This window comes from Lissotriton vulgaris, chromosome 2_2 (assembly GCF_964263255.1).
Source record: "Lissotriton vulgaris chromosome 2_2, aLisVul1.2, whole genome shotgun sequence".
Taxonomy (NCBI): Eukaryota; Metazoa; Chordata; class Amphibia; order Caudata; family Salamandridae; genus Lissotriton; species Lissotriton vulgaris.
In genome coordinates, this window is record NC_141688.1 from 108,951,284 (window position 1) to 108,973,127 (window position 21,844).

The 21,844-nt window shown below is 45.9% G+C and overlaps 1 protein-coding gene across 9 annotated transcripts in view; it reads right to left on the minus strand.

Annotated features, from left to right (window-relative positions):
- Positions 1-21,844, minus strand: part of HERC1 (HECT and RLD domain containing E3 ubiquitin protein ligase family member 1) — a 2,101,515-nt gene that overhangs the window by 269,494 nt on the left and 1,810,177 nt on the right. For all 9 annotated transcript variants that reach the window (XM_086959402.1, XM_086959399.1, XM_086959397.1 and 6 more), the window contains exon 66: positions 18,518-18,673. In XM_086959402.1, the coding sequence (XP_086815528.1) occupies positions 18,518-18,673 (156 nt within the window). The remainder of the gene's footprint in view (positions 1-18,517; positions 18,674-21,844) is intronic.

Genomic DNA, 21,844 nt, shown 5'->3' on the forward strand with positions numbered 1-21,844 from the left:
AAAGGCGAAGAAAGAACCGTCGACGAATAAATCACCTTAGTCGACGCAGCTGTTGTCGACACAGTCGTTGTCGATGTCATAGTCAATGTCCTCTTCGATGTTGTTGGCGTTGTCACACTCGTCGTCGACATCCTCGTCGACACCATCGACGACGATACCATCGTCGACGTTGAACCCGTTGACACAGAACCCTGTGTCAGTACTGGTGACAAGGAAGTCGACGGGGTGACAGAAGATGGAGAAGACTTTACCTTAGGCTTCTACATCTACAGAATTTATTACGCCGTCGTCGCTGAGAGGGTAGTTTTTGCAGAATTTACCTCAGAAGGTAACAATGAAGGCTTTTTGAAGGTCTTAGAAGTTTCAGGAGGAGATGTTGGAGGAAGAGCTGGATTTCATCTCAAGCCTTTCCTCTCCTTTACACCTCGTTGAGGAGATTCGACAGGACTAATCCCTTCAGACCTATCAGAGGTCTTTTTTATGGCCTTACCAGGGCGTTTCTCAGAAAGTGAAGGAGAAGCTCTACCCCTTTTTACAGACCTTCTGGAAGAGGATGCAGAAGATGACTCATCGCTGTCACTGGACACTGGCTCCTCTCTTGATTTTAGCTTCTGAAGTCAGGTCAGAAGACGCCCCTCACGATCACTCAAAGTCTTGGTAGAGAAGGTGCGGCATATCTTACAGTCTGCAGCTTTGTGGTCTGGGTACAAACAGTAAATACAGTCCTTGTGCTTATATTCAATATATAACCTCGTTTTAGCACAGGTGGCACATTCTTTAAAGAGGGCCTTCTTCACTTTATCTGACATCATGAAGGAATTGAAGCAAAAACTGTAGAAAAAACTGTAGAACTAAATTATAGGAACAAAACTGAGCAGAGGAGACTCCCTAGCACAACGTGCGGTCGAAAAATCTGAGGTTCTGAGCTTCTCTCAGGAGGGTTCCAAGGGATGAAGCCAAGCTGATTAGATGTTCATTTTTTTGGTCTCTTTTACAAAAAGAGGTACATATGATGTAAAACAGGAATGGGCCTAGGCCTGGGTTCTGTTTTAGTGATGGTTTCTATTGCTTTTTTATGTATACAGGGGACTCCCATTCCGATGACGGGGAATGATACAAGCATGGGAATCTATGAAACTTCCAATACTGGAGTAATGAATGTTATGCCACTTAAAATATAAAAATCACACTTTTAAGTACTATGATGCAAAGGTACATAAGTACTACCCTCAATGTACTTGTCTGTGAAGTACTTACATGTGATGGAACGACCTTCTAAGTACTACATGCAATGTAATGATACAGCACCTAATTTTTGGGCCAGCTATAAGAAGGATCTCACCATTAGGTCTCCCACCTGCCAAGAACATAAAATGTAGAAAGGCCTAGAAGTCTTTATAACCAGCATATTGAGGTAATCATACATCTGTTAAAATGCTGGCTTATGTGCTTCAACACTACAACTCTTTCTGGGATAGAAATATAAGGCCTAAGAGATTATCTTTTAGAGCCTTCATAAAGCATACGTTACTTACCTTCTGTTACAATATATCTGTAAGAAACATTAGTAGTGATAGATTCCTTACCTTAGAATTACCCCAGGTGTCAGACTGGATCTGGAAAGTTTTCATCAGCAGTACCCCTGCGCGTCAGTAGGCGTCGTCATGCGGTTCCGCGTGCATCGTTGCCACCGAGATGTTGCTGGAGCTACTTGTAGAGCTACATGTGCGCTGACGTCAGTTCTGTACACGACTTTCCGCACCAGGAATGCAGAGCCATGCAAGAAACTGACCACAGGTGCCATGAAACTAAAGCCCTGAAAGGGATGACCTTAACCCTAGAAATCAGTTAATAGAACGGGGAGGATGGGTGGGACGGTAAGGAATCTATCACTACTAATGTTTCTTACAGATATAACATTACACAAGTAGTAATTTTTGCATCTGAAAAAAAACACGTAGTGATAGATTCCTTACCTTAGAATATGTATCCCAGCAACATCAACCCCTGTGGTGGGTCTGCGAACTAAGATCACACCAGAAAGTCCTAGAGAACAGAACAGCCAAAGAAGCCGTCTCTCCGGACTTGGCTGTCCAGGCAGTAATGCTTGGTAAACGTGTGCAGCAAGGCCCATGTAGCTGCCTGACAGATGTCATGCAAGGGACCTCCCCGTCCCAAAGCAGTAGTGGATGCCGTCGCCCTGGTAGAATGAGCACGCAGTCCCACCGGAGGCTCCTTTTTAGCCAAAGAATAACAAGCCTTTATGGCCAGAACGACCCACCAAGAGATAGTCTGCTTGTGCACGGCCCGACCTTTCTTGGCGCCCACGTAACCAACAAAGAGCTGGTCATCCACCCGGAACTGTTGTGCGCGGTTCAGGTAGAAGGAGAGCATACGTTTTGGGTCCAGATGGTGGAGCCTCTCCCTCTTTTGAGGGATGCGGAGGCAGAAAAAAGGAGGACATAATGATGGTCTGCCCGATAGGAAAGGCAGTGACAACCTTTGGCAGAAAAGATGGACGATTTCTTAGAACCACTTGGTCCGGATGGGCAGAGAGAAAAGGAGGTTTAGAAGAAAGAGCCTGGAGCTCACTCACTCTTCTGGCAGAGGTGAAGGCTACCAGTAAAGCGGTCTTTAAAGTGAGAAGACGAAGAGGACAGCTGTGAAGTGGCTCAAAGGGAGCACACATCAGATAAGTTAGAACCAGGTTCAAGTCCCTCTGAGGCATTATGAATGGAACAGGAGGGAAAAGATGAGTAATTCCCTCAAGAATCTATTTATAACAGGGGACTTGAAAAGGTAAGGCTAATCTGGAAGCCGTAAAAAGGCTGAAATGACTGTGAGATAGCCCTTGATAGTGCCCCGAGCAGAGCCCTGCTGGGCCAAAGAAAGGATGAATAGAAGGACCTCTGAAAGAGGGGCAGAAAGGGGATCCACAGCCTTTGCTGTGCACCATGCCATAAACTAATTCAACCTGCAAGCGTATACCGTCTTAGTGGAAGGACACCTGGATTACATCACAAACTTCGGGAGGCAGGTCAAAAGACGTCAACTGCCGCTGCTTAATCTTCATGCAAGGAGGTGGAGGCTGGACAGGTTCGGGTGGAGGACTGTCCACTGTTGCTGCGACAGAAGATCCTCCCGAAGAGGCAGTCGGATCGGGGGATCGATAGCCATGCTGAGTAGCTCGGGATACAGTACTCTTCGAGCCCAGTCCAGAGCCATAAGAATGACTTGGGCCTGATCGCTCTTGATCTTCTTCGGCACTCTGGGTAGAAGTGGTATAGGCGGAAAGGCATATAGTAGACCGCAACTCCACTCGAGACGAAAAGCGTCACCCAGCGACTGCCGCCTTGGAAGTTCCAACGCGCAGAACTGATGACATCGCACGATCTCTTCGGTGGCGAATAGATCTACCAAAGGTTCTCACCACTGTTGAAAGAGACCTTGCGCCACGTTCGAGTTCAGTTGCCGTGATCCATCATGCACCAGCGGCTGAGTTTGTCCGCCCTGGTATTCAGAGAACCTACCAGGTGTTGAACCACCAGAGAAATGCCCTGATGTTCCAACCTCTGAACATAGGGTCCACGACCCCACCCCGCCTTGTTTGTTGCAGTACCACATGGCGGTGGTATTGTATGTGAACACCTGTACTACTCTTCCCTTGACAGAGGGAAGGTATGCCGTCAGTGCAAGTCGGATCGCCAAAACCTTCAAAAGGTTGATATGAGAAGTGTGGCTCACTGGTTAGAGGTGGCAGACCCATAAGCAGAGGAGAGCCCGGGACCAGGGTTCGATTCCCGACGCGGCAGGGTCGTGGACCAGGGTCAGCGGACTTGATAATTCTCCCCTCGGTGCCTACTCTAGTCAGAGACCACACTCGGCAACTCTGGGCATCAGCTTGCCTCATCTTCACAACGGCCCCACAGACCGCCGGGGATGCTTGGTCGCACCTTAGAGATACCCATCAGGGACCATCTCTCAGGGTGAGCCAGGACGGGTTCCCCAGCGGTCGAAGCATGGAGATACTCCTCCGGGAGTCGATTCCTAGCGCTATATAAACCCGCAATTAAATTAAATTAAATTAAATATGGAGCCGGGACTCCGCCGGAGACCAGAGTCCTCTGATCTCCGCCTCTCCCACGTGGCCGCCCCATCCCAGAAGGGACACGTCTGTCACCACTGTGTGTTCCACATGGGGAAGGGAGAGGGATCTGCAATTGACCTAATCGGGATTCGTCAGCCACCACTGCAATTTTCGTGCAGTGCCCTCTAAGATCTGGACATGATCGGACAGGTTGCCCTGATGCTGTGCCCACTGGAACTTCAGGTCGCACTGCAGAGCCCGCATATAATCCACTAACAGGATGCAGGAGGCCATCAGGACCAGTAGCCGGAGGGTCATCCTGACCGAAACCCGGGATAGAGGCTGAAAGATCGGAATCATAGCCTGAATATCCAGGACTCACGGCTCGGTAGGATAAACCCAAAACTTTGCAGAGTCCAGAACCGCTCTGATGAAGAGTAGCTTATTTATTTTGAAAGTTTTATATAGCGCGAACAAGATCTTTGCAGATATCAGAGCGCTTTACAAGGGCACGGGGGTGATAGTCAAGGTACAGGTGCATCGTTACATAGTTGAGGTAGGTAGGTACAAGGTGCATAGTTACATAGTTATATAGGTAGGTCAAAAAACAAACAGGAGGTAGGTCACAGGTGAGGTAGTGTCTGTACAAGGTGCATAGTCAAACAGTTGCGCCAATAATATAGAAGTACAAAAGTAAGCATATACTCGTTTAAGCCTGCTTAACGTGTTTTAGGAGATAACATAAAGGTGTGCATAGTTAAGGTAGGTGAGTGCAGGATGTATAGTCGCACAGGTGCATCAGTAGTACAAAAGTAGGGATAGTTGAGGTGGTGTAGGTACGGTGTGCAAAGTCAGACAGGTGCGTCAACAACATAACAATATACATAGAGGGAACGTATACAATCAAATAAGTCATAATACAAGTAGGTAATTACGGAGCGGATTCATGAGAAAATACCGAGTAATAGATCATGTGTATTTAGCCATGAGGATCGCTTTTACTTCTTTCTTAAACAATTTGTTGGAGGAGATGAGCCTGGTTTCAGGAGGGAGTGAGTTCCAGATCCTAGGTGCCATTCCTGAGAAGGAGCGTTTATAGGTTTTTTCCTTCCGGAATCTTCGAGGTTTCAGCAGAAGATTGTTTGTGCTTCTAGTAATTCTAGAGCCACCCGAGATTGTCAGCTTTTGAGTGAGGTAGGCGGGTGAGTTCATGTGTACAGCCTTGTGAGTCATGCAGGCTATTTTCAGATGTATTCTGGCTTCAAAAGGTAGCCAGTTTAGTGATTTAAAGTCAGGGGAGATGTGCGAGTGCTTTTTTGAGCCAGTGATGAGTCTTGCTGCAGCGTTAAGGGACGCTCTTAGGGGAGCCGTTGTAGTTAGGGGGAGCCCGCAGAGGGCGGTGCTTCCGTACTCTATGTGTGGGATGACTATAGATTGTACTGCAGTTTGGAAGTCTTTGGCTGGGAGGAAGGGTTTAAGTTTTCTCAAGGTGTTGATTTGAAAGTTCGCTCCTTTGGTTGCCTTGCTGATGTGCTGCTGCATGTTGAGATTGGCGTCAAGTGTTATGCCTAAAGATTTTGCGGAGTCTACGACGGTAGGTTGTACATTTAGAGCCGTTAAGTGCTTAAGCCATGTTTGAGCCGTAGAGATTTTTGCGGGAGGTGAGATCAGGAGGAACTCAGTTTTCAGGGCATTGAGTTTGAGGTGATTCTCGGCAAGCCAGGATTGGGTGTTTCTGATCGTGGTGTTCAGAACCATGATGTCCTTGGGGGATTGTATTTTGAGATAAAGTTGGGTGTCGTCGGCATACATGTGAAAGTGAACATTGGATGTCTGTAGCAAAGTAGTGAGAGGTTCCATAACTAGGTTGAACAGTGTTGGGGAGAGGGAGGATCCTTGAGGGACGCCTAGCGATACAGGTACCGGAGAGGACATTGCGTTGTTGCTTTTGAATCTTTGTGACCGGTTGTGTAGAAAGGAGGTGAACCACTTGAGAACAGTCCCTGATATGCCCATTCTTGTGTTTAACAGTTCGAGTAAGTTCTCATGTTTAATTGTGTCGAATGCTGAGGAGAGATCCAGAAGGATGAGGAGGCAGGTATCGTTTTGGTCTAGTATTTGGAGGGCGTCGTCCACTATGTGAGTCATGGCAGTTTCGGTACTGTGCCCTGCACAGAAGCCTGATTGATGAGCGTTGAGGAGATCAAACTTGTCTATGTGTTTAGTCAGTTGTAGCTGTACGCATTTTTCCAACAGTTTAGCGAGGGTGGGAATATTTGTAATTGGGCAGTAATTATTTAGATCAGTGGGGTCTGCTGTTGTTTTTTTTAGTAGAGGTGTGACTTGTCCGACTTTGAGGGCGTCAGGGATGGATCCTTGTTGAAGAGAGCTATTGATAATTTTAGTCCAAAGTGGGAGGAGCAACGGGGTAAAGTCTTTTACTGCGTTTGCAGGAAGGGGGTCAGTGAGGTGATTGGATGGTTTCAGGGTGCTGAGCAATCTGCCAATTTCTTCTTCGGAGTAGGTGCCAAAGGATGACCATGTAGCCTTGTTCTTTGGTTCAAGCGCTGCTGTGTGTTGGGGGTTGGAGTAAAGGATTGCGTCATTGAGGAGATCGCTTCTTATGTTGTCGGTTTTTTGGTTAAAGAAAGCAGAGAAGTCTTCACAGGAAGGTGTAACGGCCATGGTGCTGAGTGTCTGTGGTTGTTCTTTGGATTGTGTTCTGATTAACTCAAACAATTTTCTTGGGCGGTTTTTTGCTTGGGCGAGCTGGAGGCTGAAGAAATCTCTTTTTGAGCGTTTTATTTCCCTGAAGTAGGCGTTTCTCTGTTTTTTCAAGTTTTTTAGGTGCAGTGCAGAGGGGGCTGACCTCCAAGTGCGCTCTGCCATTCGCAAGGCCCGTCTATCCTCATTGAGGCTCCCGTCATACCAAGGGTTGGAGATCTTGGACGAGCCTCTTTTCAGTTGCATGGGCGCAGCCTCATTGATTATTGTGGACATAGCATTTAGATAGTGGTCAGTCAGGAGTTGAACATCCGTAGCGCCGGACGGGGGTAGTAGGAGATTGCAGCTGTTAGGCGGTAAGGAGTTTGGGTTGAGTTTCTTCATGTCCCTTTTCCAGACTTTGGGCTTAGAGAGTTGTACTGTGTTAAATTTGATTTTTTCATTTATAAGGAAGGAGACACAAGGTTGGATTGACTCAAGTTGAATAGCGTCCTCTTTGGAGATGATAAGGTCGAGAATAGAACCTTTCTCATGGGTCGGGCTATTGCATATTTGGGTGAGATCAAGGGCGTTGAGGAAGCTTTTGAGGCTATTTACCACCGTGTCACTGCTGTCATTCCAATGGAGATTGTAGTCGCCAAGGAAAATTTGGGTGTTTTGCCGACCTGAATTGGTTGATATTGTGTCCATGAGTTGTTGGCAGAAGGAGAGCTTGTCCCTAGGTGGGTGGTATATGATGTGTAGTGAGCAAACCGGTTTGCTTTCGCTGATGACATCAAGGCAGAGGTATTCACAGGAAGTAAGAGAAGGGGCGGGCGCTTTAGAGACTGAGAGGTTGCTTCTGTAAATACAGGCAATTCCACCGCCTGTCTTTTTGGTCCTGTCAAGTCTAGTGATACAGTAGTTGGGGGGGACTAGGATATCCAAGATAGGTGTAGAAGAATCAGACAACCATGTTTCAGTCAGAATAGCTAGATCCGGTTCATGAGACATGATGAGGTTGGCGACCTCCGCGGAATGTCTTTGGGCCGATCTGCAATTGAGAAGTATGCATTTGAGGCTAGGGGCGCAGAGGGTGGAGGAAGGTTCTATAGTGATGGGTACATTAGTGAGGTTGTTGGGGACGACGCCCCTGTAGTTATCCTTTTGGTGCCTGAGAGGGTTAGGGATAATCGTCGGGATGGACAGGTGGTTGGTGGCTAGGCGATTTTGGGGAGCCGAGGCGTAGGAGTGGAGAAGGGCGAGTGTGTCATGGTCTGAGATCGTATTGGTAGTGCGTCTGGGGCGATTAGTGGTATTGCGAGAGGGGATAGAGGTCCAGTGTGGGGGGAGTTGTGTGATGAGGCGGGAAGGGGGTGAGGAGGAAGTGTTAGGTGTAGAGGGAGTATTCCGGTTGGTGGTAATGCGAATGCGATTGGTATTGTGATTGTTGGTATTGCGAGAGGGGATAGAGGTCCGGTGTGGGGGGTGTTGTGTGGTAAGGCGAGTAGGAGGCGCGGGGGAAGTGTTATTAGGTATAAAGGTGGTGGTGGGAGGGGGATGTCTGGGGTGTGCGATGAGCAACTCTTTGATGGAATGTAGTTCTTCTTTCAATTGGAGGAGGGTGGACATAATCATGTCCAGCGTGGTGTTGGGCGCGGAGTTGAGGAGGGGTACAGGCGGTGAGCAGGCGAATAGGCTGCTGGAGACGTGGGGGGATCGGGGTGAGGAGGAGGAGCTGGTGAAGGGGTTGGGAGTGTTAGAGAGAGGATAGGTGTTAGGGGTGGTGATGGCGTTATTGGGAAGGGCACCAGTGCTAGGGGGGAAGGGCAGAAGAGGGCAGAGTGGTGGCTGGCGGTTGCGGGGGAGGAGGTGGGATAGTGGGGAGTGAGAGTGGGGGGTGAGAGGTTGAAGGAGGGGTGAAGGCTAGGCGTGACAGGAGTGCTAGGAGTGGGGGGGGGAGATGGACGGAGAGAGAGTCATGTGTGGGGTGCAGTTGGGGGAGGAGGGGTGTTCTGAGAAGATTGGTGTGGAGGTCGGGACGGGAGTGCTAAGTGTGGGGGGGGAGATAGGCGGAGAGAGAGTCATGTTGTGTGGGGTGCCGTTGGGGGAGGAAGGGTGTTCTGAGGCGATTGGTGTGGGGGAAGGGTGTTCTGAGAGGATTGGTGTGGAGGACGGGATGGGAGTGCAAGGTGTGGGGGGGGATAAGGGAAGATGAGCGGAGGTATGAGGGTTTGTAGGGGGGATGGAGGAGCGGGTGGTGTATGAGGGGGCGAGATCTCTGTCTGAGATTGCGGGGTGGGGAGGGGTAGCTGTAGCAGGTGGGTAATTGACTATGGTGCTGGGTGTGGAGGTGAGGCGAGTGTCGTTCTGGTGCTGAACTGTGTTAAGGGTGGGTGCTGTGCCATCAGGGGTGGTAGGACTGGGGGTGATATGAGTGTAAGCCCGGGGATTGGATAGGTGCTCTTTGAAAGCTTGAGCTTCTGAGAGGGAATCAGGTGTGACTTCGGCACATTGATGGAGAACCCCAGCTAATGCAGGAGGTCAGAGGTCGGCCGTAGTCTGAAGGTGGGAGACGACTGCCTGGGGCGAGCTCGCCTTCAACAACCGGTCGTCTAGATAGGAGAAGACCGGAACCCCTAATCTGCGCCTATGAGCTGCGACCATCGCCATCACTTTTGTGAACACCCAAGGGGCGCTGGTAAGACCAAAGGGGAGCACAGTGAACTGAAAGTGCTTGTGGCCTACCGTGAACCGCAGGTAACGGCCGTGGGCCGGCAGGATAGGGATATGAAAGTAAGCGTCCTGCAAGTACAATGCTACCATCCAGTCTTGCGTGTCTAGGGCAGACAAGACTTGAGCAAGTGTGAGCATCTTGAAGTGATTGACGTTCCAAAGGTCTAAGATAGGACGCAGGCCCTAGTTCGTCTTGGGGACCAGAAAGTAGTGGGAATAACGACCACAAACTACTTCTGGCACAGGAACGTGCTCGATGGCCACCTTGGCCAAGAGGACTGTGACTTCCTGTTGAAGATGCGCAAGATGGTCCTCCGACATGCGGTGGTACTGAGGTGGCATGGACGGAGGGGAAGTCTCGAAGGGGAGGGAGTAGCCCCTTCAGCCACTTTGCAGCACCCACTTGACCAATGTAATGTTGCACCAGTGGGGGAGATGACGGCGAATCCTGCCACCCAATGGCATTTGATGGGCCTGAAATTCTAGACTAGGAAGGCTTTGCAGTGGATGCTGCGGAGGTGGAGGTGGACTGATCCGCCCGCTGGCCCCCAGACCCGCCACGACGGTTCCTACGTCCGAGGCCACGCTGATGTTGTTGCTGTGCCGGCATGTGGCTCTGGAACGAACGTGTTGGGGTACCCCTTCCGTGGCCAGGAAAGGGGCAAAAAGCAAGAGGCGGAGGAGGCCGAGTGGCCGACAGGCCCAAGGACTTGGCCTTAGCCCAGGAGTCCTTAAAGCGCTCAAACGCACTACCTGCCTTATTGCCAAAGAGGCGAATGCCATCAAAGGGCATGTCTATCAGAGTATTATGGACATCCCCTGAGAAGCCAGTTGTCCTCAGCCAGGCGTGGTGCTGAAGCACCACCGTTGTGGAAATCGCCCTGCCCAGCGAGTCGGCGGTATAAAGCCCACAACAGATGGTGAACTTAGCTGCGTTCCTTCCAGCTGCAAGAGTACTGTCTGGGCCTCCTCCGGACAGTTAGGCAGCTCCTGCGCAACCGTGTCCCACACAGAGTGCGGCCTGCAGCCCTAAGCTGGAAAATGAAAACAGCTTCTTGCCAAGCTGTTCCAGCTTCTTGGATTCCCTGTCCGGAGGGGCGGAAGGGAACACGCTCTGGGAAGCAGAGGCTTGAACAAACAAGCTCTCAGGAGTGGGTTGTTGGGAGTCAAAGAGGGGGTCACCCGGAGACGGGCAATGGCGTCGGGCCACGTTCCTATCCACAGGAGCCCCTGTGTTGGGCCTGGACCAGGTGCCCAAAAGAATGTCAGAAAGCGCTTCATTAAAGGGCAGAAAAGGCTCTGAAGAGGCTGTCGCCAGCTGGAGCACTTCTGTCAGGATGTTAGTTCTGACAGCTACTGTAGGGAGTTCGAGGTGGATGCCCTTGGCTGCCCTACGCAACACCACTGCGTAACTGGCTCCCTCCTCCGTAGCCAGGAGGGGACAGCATGCCAAGGTCAGGTGAGGTGTCAAGACCACTGGCATCCCCTAAATCCTCTGCTCAGTCCGGATCATATCCACACTATTGTCTGAGAGGTTCCTCAGACCCCACCCAGTCCTCCCCTTCCTCCGAAGTCTGCGAAACTGGCTGAAAATAAGGAGGACGGACATAGGGGAAAAAGGGCCCCATCGGCGTTGAGTGGAGCCAATACGGCACATGTCCGGTTCAGGGCTGAAACTGGGGACGACGACTCCTTTTTGAATGCTTCGACTTACCTGAGCCCGAGTGCGAAGACTTAGATGCAGAGGAACGGTGGTGAAGGCGCCGCGACCGGTTCCTCGACCTCCCACAGGACCGGGACCTTGAGCAGCGCGGAGCATACTGCCAGACTTCCAGCATCTTTCAGAACCGCTACCGCGAAGTCTTCGGAACCATGGCCCGGCAGTCGGGGCACAACTTGGAGTCGTGGTCGCGCTCCAGGCAGTAGAGACATGCGCGGTGTGGGTCCGTCACCGACATCATGCGGTGACAATCCCCACAGTTCTTAAAGCTGGGCATCCCTATGACACCAGCGGTATTGCTGACGAAAACTTTCCGGATCTAGTCTGACGCCTGGGGTTAATTCTAAGGTAAGGAATCTATCAGTACGTGTTTCTTTCAGATTTGTAACTCCTGACAAGGTAACAGGAAATGTGTCTGATTGATAAAATCGTAAACAATGTCTCCCAGTGCATCTCATTGAGTTCCTACATACTTTGTAATACTAGAATAACTCTGTGACATGAAAAATTACAAAAAAATAATTTAAGCTGCTTAAGCAGCAGCCTCTGATGTCAGCCTAGGAAAAGCATACAGATGTGTATCTGTCAGTACCAAGAGAGGCACACAAAAAAACCAACAAAAAAACGATAGCCAAAGAAGGATTCAGATCTGCTAATTCTGGTGACGAAAAGATAGCAGAAGTTAGAAGTGAGGATAGTGAGTCACTAGCTCCATCCCTTTCGGCACTCAATAACTTCGTCTTTTTACCAGAAAAAGGCTTCAAACATTTATTTGTTAGTTCATTTCATTTGTATTTATTGTTCGTGTTAAATTCCCTGTATTTTGTTTTCAATCACAATATTCAATTCATGGTGACATCCTTAACTTCAGACAATGTCTTATGGCCAATTCCAATGCATTTCGGGCATTAGTTGATGCCCTTCGTCAGGGAGCAGACACTACAAAGTATATATATATAAACAGTGCGTTAGAATGTTATTGTTTTTGTTATTGTTTCAAACATAATGCTTACACATTTGAAAAGAAAATATTCCAACAAAACGTTTTAAGACCAGTAATGGTGTATATCAAAAAACATTCGGTGTGTTTGTTATTGTTGAGCAGTTGGTCTTAACTCTGAGAATCTGAGGCTTTAGCGAGGGTTCATTAGTATATAAAAGAAAAACGTCGTGTCACTTACATGTCTTTCATGAAGTTATACGTGCAAATCTGTGGAAAAAATATGTATAGGAAGTTCGGTTTTAGTGTTCTATGCTTTCATGTATCGTGAGGGTTCAATAATGATTGCAAAGCGGGGAGGTTCGTTAACTGACCTTTAGATGGGAATCGTAGCGTTTCGTTATGCAGGCTTCTTTGTTGACGCCGGCGTAGAGTGATACTCGCCGCGTTTTTGGGATTCAAAAGAAATTCCGATCACGTCGTCATGAAACTAAAAAACAGACTATGTGTGTCGGTGCATCGGGGTGGTATAAATCTTATATTTGAGGTCTGTTTAAGCATATGCGTTAGGCGCATCCTGTTGGAAACTTAAATTTCAAGGATGGGTGTGTTGGATGCTTCGCGGTTGGAAAAATTATTATTAATTATACGATGGGAGCCAAAATTTGTGATGAAAATATATCCCTGCGGGGATTTGAACCCTGGGGTTATGGTTGTTCCTATGTGTGCCCTATGTATGTGAGCTATCTGATATGTTATAATAAAGAAAGAGTGGAAGCTTCAGTTTATGTTAGTGATTTGAGTGAGATTAACCATGACGTGTGTAAGCATTAGGTAGGTGTAAATAAACAATATTTTATGATGTATCTGTGCGAGCTTTCACAGTGATTACAATTTAGTCCTTAGAGCAATTTAAAGGTAACATGCCAGTTCAATCCTATCGTTCAAACCTGCAGATTTTTGTGTGGAAAGTCTTTGGATCCAAAAATGTTCTCGTCTTAATAAATGTTTGGCATTGTCTCTTCCTTCGAGTTTTTGTACAGTTTCTAAGATGATGAATTTGAGTTGGGAAATGTTGTGTTGTTGTTCCACAAAGTGTGCCGATAAAGATGATTTCATGTTCTTTAATCGAATGTTCGATTTGTGTTCGGTCAGTCGTACTTTTATACGTTGTTCCGTTTTTCCCACGTATATTTTTCCACATGGACATTTTATTGCATATATCAAGTTGCTCGAATCGCAGGTGGCATTAACTTTGAGCTTGATTTCATGTCCCTTCATAGGGTGGTTTATTTTGTTTCCCTTGATTACGCTGTTGCAATTGCCACAGTTAAAACATGGTTTAGTTCCGGAGTACTCGGTTATTGGTGTAGGTTTGTTTTGGGGGTATCAACTGAATTATCGAAAATGATGACAGAAGAGGAATTAAAAACAACTCTAGAAGATATACAAACCCAGATACAAAAACATTCAAGGGAAATAAATGAACGCAAAATTCGAAAATTCAAGAGGGACACCCTTGATTACAGATTAGGAGAAGTCTATACATGGGCTGATATATATGCACAAAAGAGAAGAAACCGACCGTATAACTTAAACACGGATACATCATCAACAGATAGTGATACCAACCATAGACCAAGAAAAACACAGCCCAGAGAAAAAACACAAGATACCACATCAGCGTAACAACCTACGACAAGCGCACCCACTGAAACCAATCATTTTTTAGAACATGGCCAATCGCAAAAAGGCGACCCCGGGGAGGACAAAGGAAAGGAAAAAGACAGGGACCCACCCATCAAGAGGAGCGTGACAGGGACCAGCAAAGAGAAGGACAAGAAAGCAAAAAAGAATCAGACATAGAACAACTAGTGATCAACATCAGTGACCATCATCTCACCCCCTATGAACTACGACTTTTACAAAAGGGAACATCTTTCGTACCCACGACTACCACAGATAGCTTGGAATTAGAAGTTAGCTTCTTCAAATTTATGCGCAAATTAAGGCTAAGACACTTCTTTGACAACGTACTCCCTGAACAACCAAGGAAAGAACAAGATCAGCTACAAGGCCTAAAAGCACCCAGTAACTTTCAAGCACCTGTGAGTCACAAAACGCTTGATCTTTTCAAAAACATGGTTAAACAGGATCTCACCAACATAAAACATCCTAAAGCAAAAAGTAAGAACGCAACTCAAAAAGACCTTGATACGTTACGGAAACTAGCAGCGAATGAAAATATAATCTGCACCAAGGCAGATAAAGGCGGAGGTCTTGTTATTATGAATAAATCCATGTATCAAACGAAAGTAATGGAACACATCACAGACAACAGCACATACATGGAACTGAAGAACAACCCCGCAGCGGAATTCATGAAACACCTGCGTGTGATCATTGAAAGGGCCCATCAACAAGGCACCATCACGGATAGAACAAAAAACTTCTTACTCAAATGTAACCCTAGGAGCCCCACCTTAAGAATGGTACCCAAGATACACAAGAACATCATGGATCCACCGATGAGACCCATAGTCTCAACACGAGGAAGCTTGCATGAACCCATCGGACAACTTTTAGATAAATATTTCCAACCTTCAGTGCAAGCCATGAAAACATATGTCAAGGATACCACACAATGCTTACTGAAACTACAAGAAGTGATACTTGAATCAGAAGAAAACATCATACTTTGTACGGCAGACGTTCGCTCATTATACACCAGCATACCCCATATGCTGGGGATAGAAGCTATAGAAGAGGCATTAATGAACACCGAACTGGATTCCAACTTTCAGACCTTCTTGATGGAACTCATGCTTTTTACTTTATATCAGAGCTATTTCAAGTACCAGGACAAATGGTACCAACAACTAACTGGGATGGCCATGGGCAATTCGGCAGCGCCGGTCTATGCCAACATCTTCATGCAATGGTACGAGAACAAACACATCTTTGCAAAGAAAGAATGGACAGACAACTTGAAAATGATCATCAGATATATAGATGACCTATTCATCATTTGGACAAACTCCAAAAAAACACTACAAGAAGCACTTACAAAATTCAACCAAGTTGATGAACGCATACAACTCACTTGGGAAATATCAGAAACCACAGTTAACTTCCTAGACGTGAAAGTATCGATAACACCGGAAGGTTTTTCCACAGATTTACACGTAAAGGCCACAGACAGGAATAACATGTTGCATTGCACAAGCTTCCATGAACCCAATTTAAAAAGGAACTTACCATTCTCACAAATGGCAAGAATAAAACGCATCACCTCAAACCCGAACACATTGGACCAAAGAATCACGGAAACTACAAAAAAAATCATCAATAGAGGGTACCCTCCCAACATGGTGGAAGAATCCAAAAACAGAGTTAATAACATAACAAGAGACAAACTTTTATCAACAAAAGTTAAGACAGAACAAACACGAACAGTGGTAGTTTCAAAATTTTCAACCTCTAGTAGAAAATACAAAAAAACAATCTTGAAGCATAGGACACTACTAAACATGGAACCAGACTTCAAACAAATATTTAACTGCCCACCAATATTTGCATTCACAAGAGCTCAAAATCTGGGAGAGATCCTCCAAAACAAACCTACACCTATAACCGAGTACTCAGGAACTAAACCATGTTTTAACTGTGGCAATTGCAACAGCGTAATCAAGGGAAACAAAATAAACCACCCTATGAAGGGACATGAAATCAAGCTCAAAGTTAATGCCACCTGCGATTCGAGCAATTTGATATATGCAATAAAATGTCCATGTGGAAAAATATACGTGGGAAAAACGGAACGACGTATAAAAGTACGACTGACCGAACACAAATCGAACATTCGATTAAAGAACATGAAATCATCTTTATCGGCACACTTTGTGGAACAACAACACAACATTTCCCAACTCAAATTCATCATCTTAGAAACTGTACAAAAACTCGAAGGAAGAGACAATACCAAACATTTATTAAGACGAGAAAATTTTTGGATCCAAAGACTTTCCACACAAAAACCTGCAGATTTGAACGATAGGATTGAACTGGCATGTTACCTTTAAATTGCTCCAAGGACTAAATTGTAATCACTGTGCAAGCTCGCACAGATACATCATAAAATATTGTTTATTTACACCTACCTAATGCTGACACACGTCATGGTTAATCTCACTCAAATCACTAACATAAACTGAAGCTTCCACTCTTTCTTCATTATAACATATCAGATAGCTCACATACATAGGGCACACATAGGAACAACCATAACCCCAGGGTTCAAATCCCCACAGGGATATATTTTCATCACAAATTTTGGCTCCCATCGTATAATTAATAATTTTTCCACCCGCGAAGCATCCAACACACCCATCCTTGAAATTTCAGTTTCCAACAGGATGCGCCTAACGCATATGCTTAAACAGACCTCAAATATAAGATTTATACCACCCCGATGCACCGACACACATAGTCTGTATTTTAGTTTCATGACCACGTGATCGGAATTTCTTTTGAATCCCAAAAACGCTGCGAGTATCACTCTACGCCGGCGTCAACAAAGAAGCCTGCATAACGAAACGCTACTATTCCCATCTAAAGGTCAGTTAACGAACCTCCCCGCTTTTCAATCATTATTGAACCCTCACGATACATGAAAGCATAGAACACCAAAACCGAACTTCCTGTATATATTTTTTCCACAGATTTGCACGTATAACTTCATGAAAGACATGCAAGTGACACGATGTTTTTCTTTTATATACTAATGAACCCTCGCTAAAGCCTCAGATTCTCAGAGTTAGGACCAACTTCTCAACAATAACAAACACACCGAATGTTTTTTGATATACACCATTACTGGTCTTAAAACGTTTTGTTGGAATATTTTCTTTTCAAATGTTTTTTCAAATGTGTAAGCATTATGTTTGAAACAATAACAAAAGCAATAACATTCTAACGCACTGTTTATATATATACTTTGCAGTGTCTGTTCCCTGACGAAGAGCATCAACTAATGCCCGAAATGCATTGGAATTGGCCATAAGACATTGTCTGAAGTTAAGGATGTCACCATGAATTGAATATTGTGATTGAAAACAAAATACAGGGAATTTAACACAAACAATAAATACAAATGAAATGAACTAACAAACAAATGTTTGAAAGCCTTTTTCTGGTAAAAAGACGAAGTTATTGAGTGCCGAAAGGGATGGAGCTAGTGACTCACTAGCCTCACTTCTAACTTATGTAACTCGACGTCGTGGGACCCTCGACGCCACCTTCTGAGCACCTAAAAACCTACTAAAAAGTTTTACTAACCAAGATTACCATAGCTGTGCATTTGACCTACAACAAACGAAAAGATAGCAGAGCCATAGTTAGACCTCCAGATGCAACTCCCACCTTTTTGTAAGAACTCATCATCATAAATCTCAAAGAGATTTTCTCATGAAAAGGTGCATCAATCAACTTGTTCAAAAAACCTGCGACATATACACACATCTAATTTCATATGGTACCTACAGTGGAATAACATTTTACATTGCACTTTTGAATGACTCAATACCACAAACCGTCATTTTGGCAAATATAAATCTAATCTTAATTGTCAGGAAGTTTTAAATTTCTTGATCAATTTTTACATGGTTTCAGAAAATTTAGAGTGAATGCTTCTCTCATAACATTCAAAGGTAAAAAATCTTTCTTTCCAAATGTTTTCACTTCTTTTGACTCTCAGTTAGGAGAGGCACAAGGAAGACATGTAGTTTAGATTTTGCCCTCAAGAGGCGCACCAAAGACTTTCTGAAATAGGATGCATGTTTACGGAAACTGAATTAGAGGAGAGGGTAAAGTTTCCTGATGTTGACAAGACAGCTATTTATACAGAGAAAAGTGATTCTGTGAGGGTCTTGTTAATCAGTTGGGGAGAAGTGCAGAGATGTGATGTCCTGACTGCCCCGAACATGAAAGTTACTTTAGTCAGTGAGTTTACTATACAATCAGAGCCCGTAGTTATGTTTGTAACAGTTAAAAATATGGTCTTGCACCAGTGAATAAGAAATATATAAGGCTTTGTCCTCTATACTGCCATAAATAATGCAAACGATATAAGTAACATATTTTTAACTCATGGCACAGGATCAATAGGTCCTCAGAATAAAATAAAAAACACGGGATTTGGTTTTCTGCTACTGGATTACCCATTATTAGTTTAAGCTTCGGGTGGAAGAGTTTACAGTAGCATAGCACCATAAAATGACATTGTTGCCCAAAACATTTCTGAGAAGAATATGGTACAATAAAGGTTTCATACCTGTCCAATCTGATAGCCCTCAAGTGCAGATACTCTCTCAGGAAGTTTCTTGTTTGAAGTGTTCCCCAATCCCAATCGACCATAGTCTCCATTCCCAAACGTAAAGAGTTTCCCATCAGCAGTTACCACTGCTGAGTGTTTAAAGCCACATGACATCTATGAAAACAAAAAGTGTAAATTCAGACAGCTAGAAGTGCTATCAGTTCAGCTCTTAAACAACATTTTACCTTAAAAAGAAAATACCTATTATCTTTGAAGTATAAGGATCTTCCCATTCCATGTTAAACCTATTTTGCAAGTACACAATAAAACCAACATTTTCCAAAAAGTATATAGGATTTCATGTCAATTATAGTTAACAATTTGACCATACAGTAGTGGTTACTATGGTATTTAATACCTGCAGTGTTCTACGGATCCATAACATTTTTTTTAAAATTAATATTATTTTGTGTGAAAATGAGATTTCAGTCTGCCGCAACGCTTAGTGTAGGAGAACACTGACAGATGAACATACATGACTCCATCTGAACTACTGGCCTTTTATCTTATGGCATCCTAATTCATTCCATAATCTTTGGTTAACTGAGCCATTATAGACAGGGACCAACCACAGGTAAAACAGTGCTGGTCACACCACAAAAGGGAAAGGTTTAATCTGAATGTGAACCAACACAATCTTTACATTTCTAAAATGTGAATTTTTTAGATTTCAAAACATGTGCTGTGTAAAAAGAAATGATCCGCACCTGTAGAAAGAATTACTTACCTTCGGTAACAATATATCTTTAAGAAACATCATTTAGTTATAGATTCCTTACCTTAGAATTACCCCAACCGCCAGACTGGATCCGGAAAGCTTTTTCGTCAGCAGTACCTCTGCGGGTCGAAAGGTGGCGTCCGCCAGCTCCGCGTTCGTCGTTGGTGTCGTGTCGCTGGGATGACGTCGCTGTAGATACTTGGACGCCGCCCTCGCCCACTGACTTCAGTTATTTCTTTTTTCCGTCCCAGCCAGCGCAGATCCGGAGAGAGCGGTACCTCCAGTCACTTTGTGACTGACTTTTTCTAAAACTTTGTCAACTTCTTTTTTGAATCCATCGACTACTAGTGTGTGAGAAGTTGGCCTGATATATGATGTTCACTAGTTCTAGTGATCACCTTGTATCAGTCCAAACAACCATTATGGTGATTGGTTGTAAGTCAACCTTATAGAACAGCTATCCTAGTGGTAGCATGGACAAAGCAGTCTTAGGCTAAACTCTTTTGGCATGTGAAGCCAGCTGTTTTACTACATATAACCCCTTGAATACCAAGTGAAAGGACACCACACAGGTTGTTATGAAAATAAACAAGTATTTATTAACTAACATACACCTCTGAACTCTTTATAAGATCAGAGGGCTAAGCACATGACAATCTCTTGGGAAAAATACGTTTAAGTTGCACAAATTACAATGGTGCCCTAGGGGCACGACAAACCATATACTAAGTAAGTGGAATGTGAAAGTCGATAATAGGAATGGAGCTGTCCAGAGGCTGTAGGATCGCTGGGACCACGCTATACTAACTCTAGGTAGGCAATAATAGGACCACGGAACGCGTGTGCAGTGTGAACTCACACGCGAGATGAGTAACAGTGTCTATGGACAGTACAGTTCAAGAAAAAGGTGAGTACGGACAATCCTGACTAGGTAGAACTAAAACGACTGTGGAACTGGACACTAGGAGAGTCAAGCTACCCTTGAGCACCGAAAATCTCGTGTTACCTCACCCACGGGTCTGCGGGTGCATAGGTGCCAAGTCGTGTCGGGTTCCGGCGTTGAAGTCTATGGAGCCTGGAAGAAAAGATGCTGCAGGCGATCAGGAGGAAGATGTCCGGTGTGATCCAAGGGTGGATCAGTGAAGAGAAGAACCTGAAAGCAGAGTGGACAATGTTTAAAGTCACTAGCCAGTGACTGGAGTGGAACCAGGAGTGGAACCAGATGTCATCGTTTCGATCAGGTGAAGGTGGACGCTTGTCTCTGCAGCCATTTGGACCAGGATGGAGGCACAAGCTGTCCCACGCAGGCTCTCGCTGTCGGCGGTGTCGGCTTCGGATTCGGAGTCAACAGGCCTTGGCAAAGGCAACCCACGCGGTGAGTGGAAACGGCGTCTGGAGTGGACCGGGAGGGTCCGGGGTGCTCCTCTTTTGCAAGGGAGCAAGGGCCAGTCTGAAGCAACCAGACCAGCAGTGAAGATTTCGGGTTTCGTCGTCTAGGAGGTCACTAGCCAGCCAGCAAGTGACCAGACAACACGTTGAGCAGCAAACAGGCAGAAGGGCCCCACGCAGATCTCGTGGATGCTGGAGGGCGGGTCTTCGGTGCAGGAGCTGCTCGGGGCTTCTCAGTCCCCAAAGCACTTGGACGAGGATACCTCTGAAGTCGTGCTGGAGCGAAGTGCTGCTTCTTTCAAGATGGCCGGTCCCACGTGTCTCGTCGCACCCACAGATCTCAGCTGTGCTGCAGATGTAGGTAGAGGTCGGAGAGGTCTGGGAATCCGGGTCTCGTCGGGCTCTAAAGTCTGGATCCTTGCAGGAAGACGACAAAGGGAAGCCGCTGGACGCTGATGGTGCCTGCTTGTGCAGGGTGGACACTCCTTGCCCGCAAGGGAGATTTCTTCAGTCTTCTGTGGAGCAGAACGTCGAAGTCCAGAGTTTCTTCTTGTAAAGTTGTTCAGGATAATCTAATCTGGAATGGGACCAGCTCCTACCTTTATCCGGCTAAAGGGGGCTGTACTATGACTAGGTCCCTCCTCTGGGTGGGACCAGGAAGGGGGGTGGTTACACCCCCTATCCTTTGTCCGGTCTTGCGCCAGCTCTGGGGCTGGAGTGCCCCAGGGACTGGTTTAGACCGGAGTATGCACAGGGACACCTTGTGTGCCCCAGGCATGTCTCATTCCTTTCAGCCCTGTCCTACCTAATACACAAAATCCTGTCTGGAGTGGTGCTAGCACCTCCCAAGGCAGGAAACCCTTTGTCCAAGCCTCCCTCGCTGGAAGGACTCCCAGCAGCAGGAGGTCAGACTTGTGTCTGTGGTGGCAGCATCCATTTTGTGATACTGAGGCTCGAGTTAACTTTAACCGGGGTTCACAGTTACATACATGTTGTGTCCCTCTAGAAGGGTGGAATGCTACCGCCGTCGACAGAATTGGCAAGGGGGTAGTATTCCAATTCGTATGACACCTTACTCGACATGTTTTGATAATGTTATACCAAAGTTGGCAATAACCGCGAGGATTATAATGCACTTAAGAGTATATGGTATAGCGTTATCATGGAAACAGCTAAAG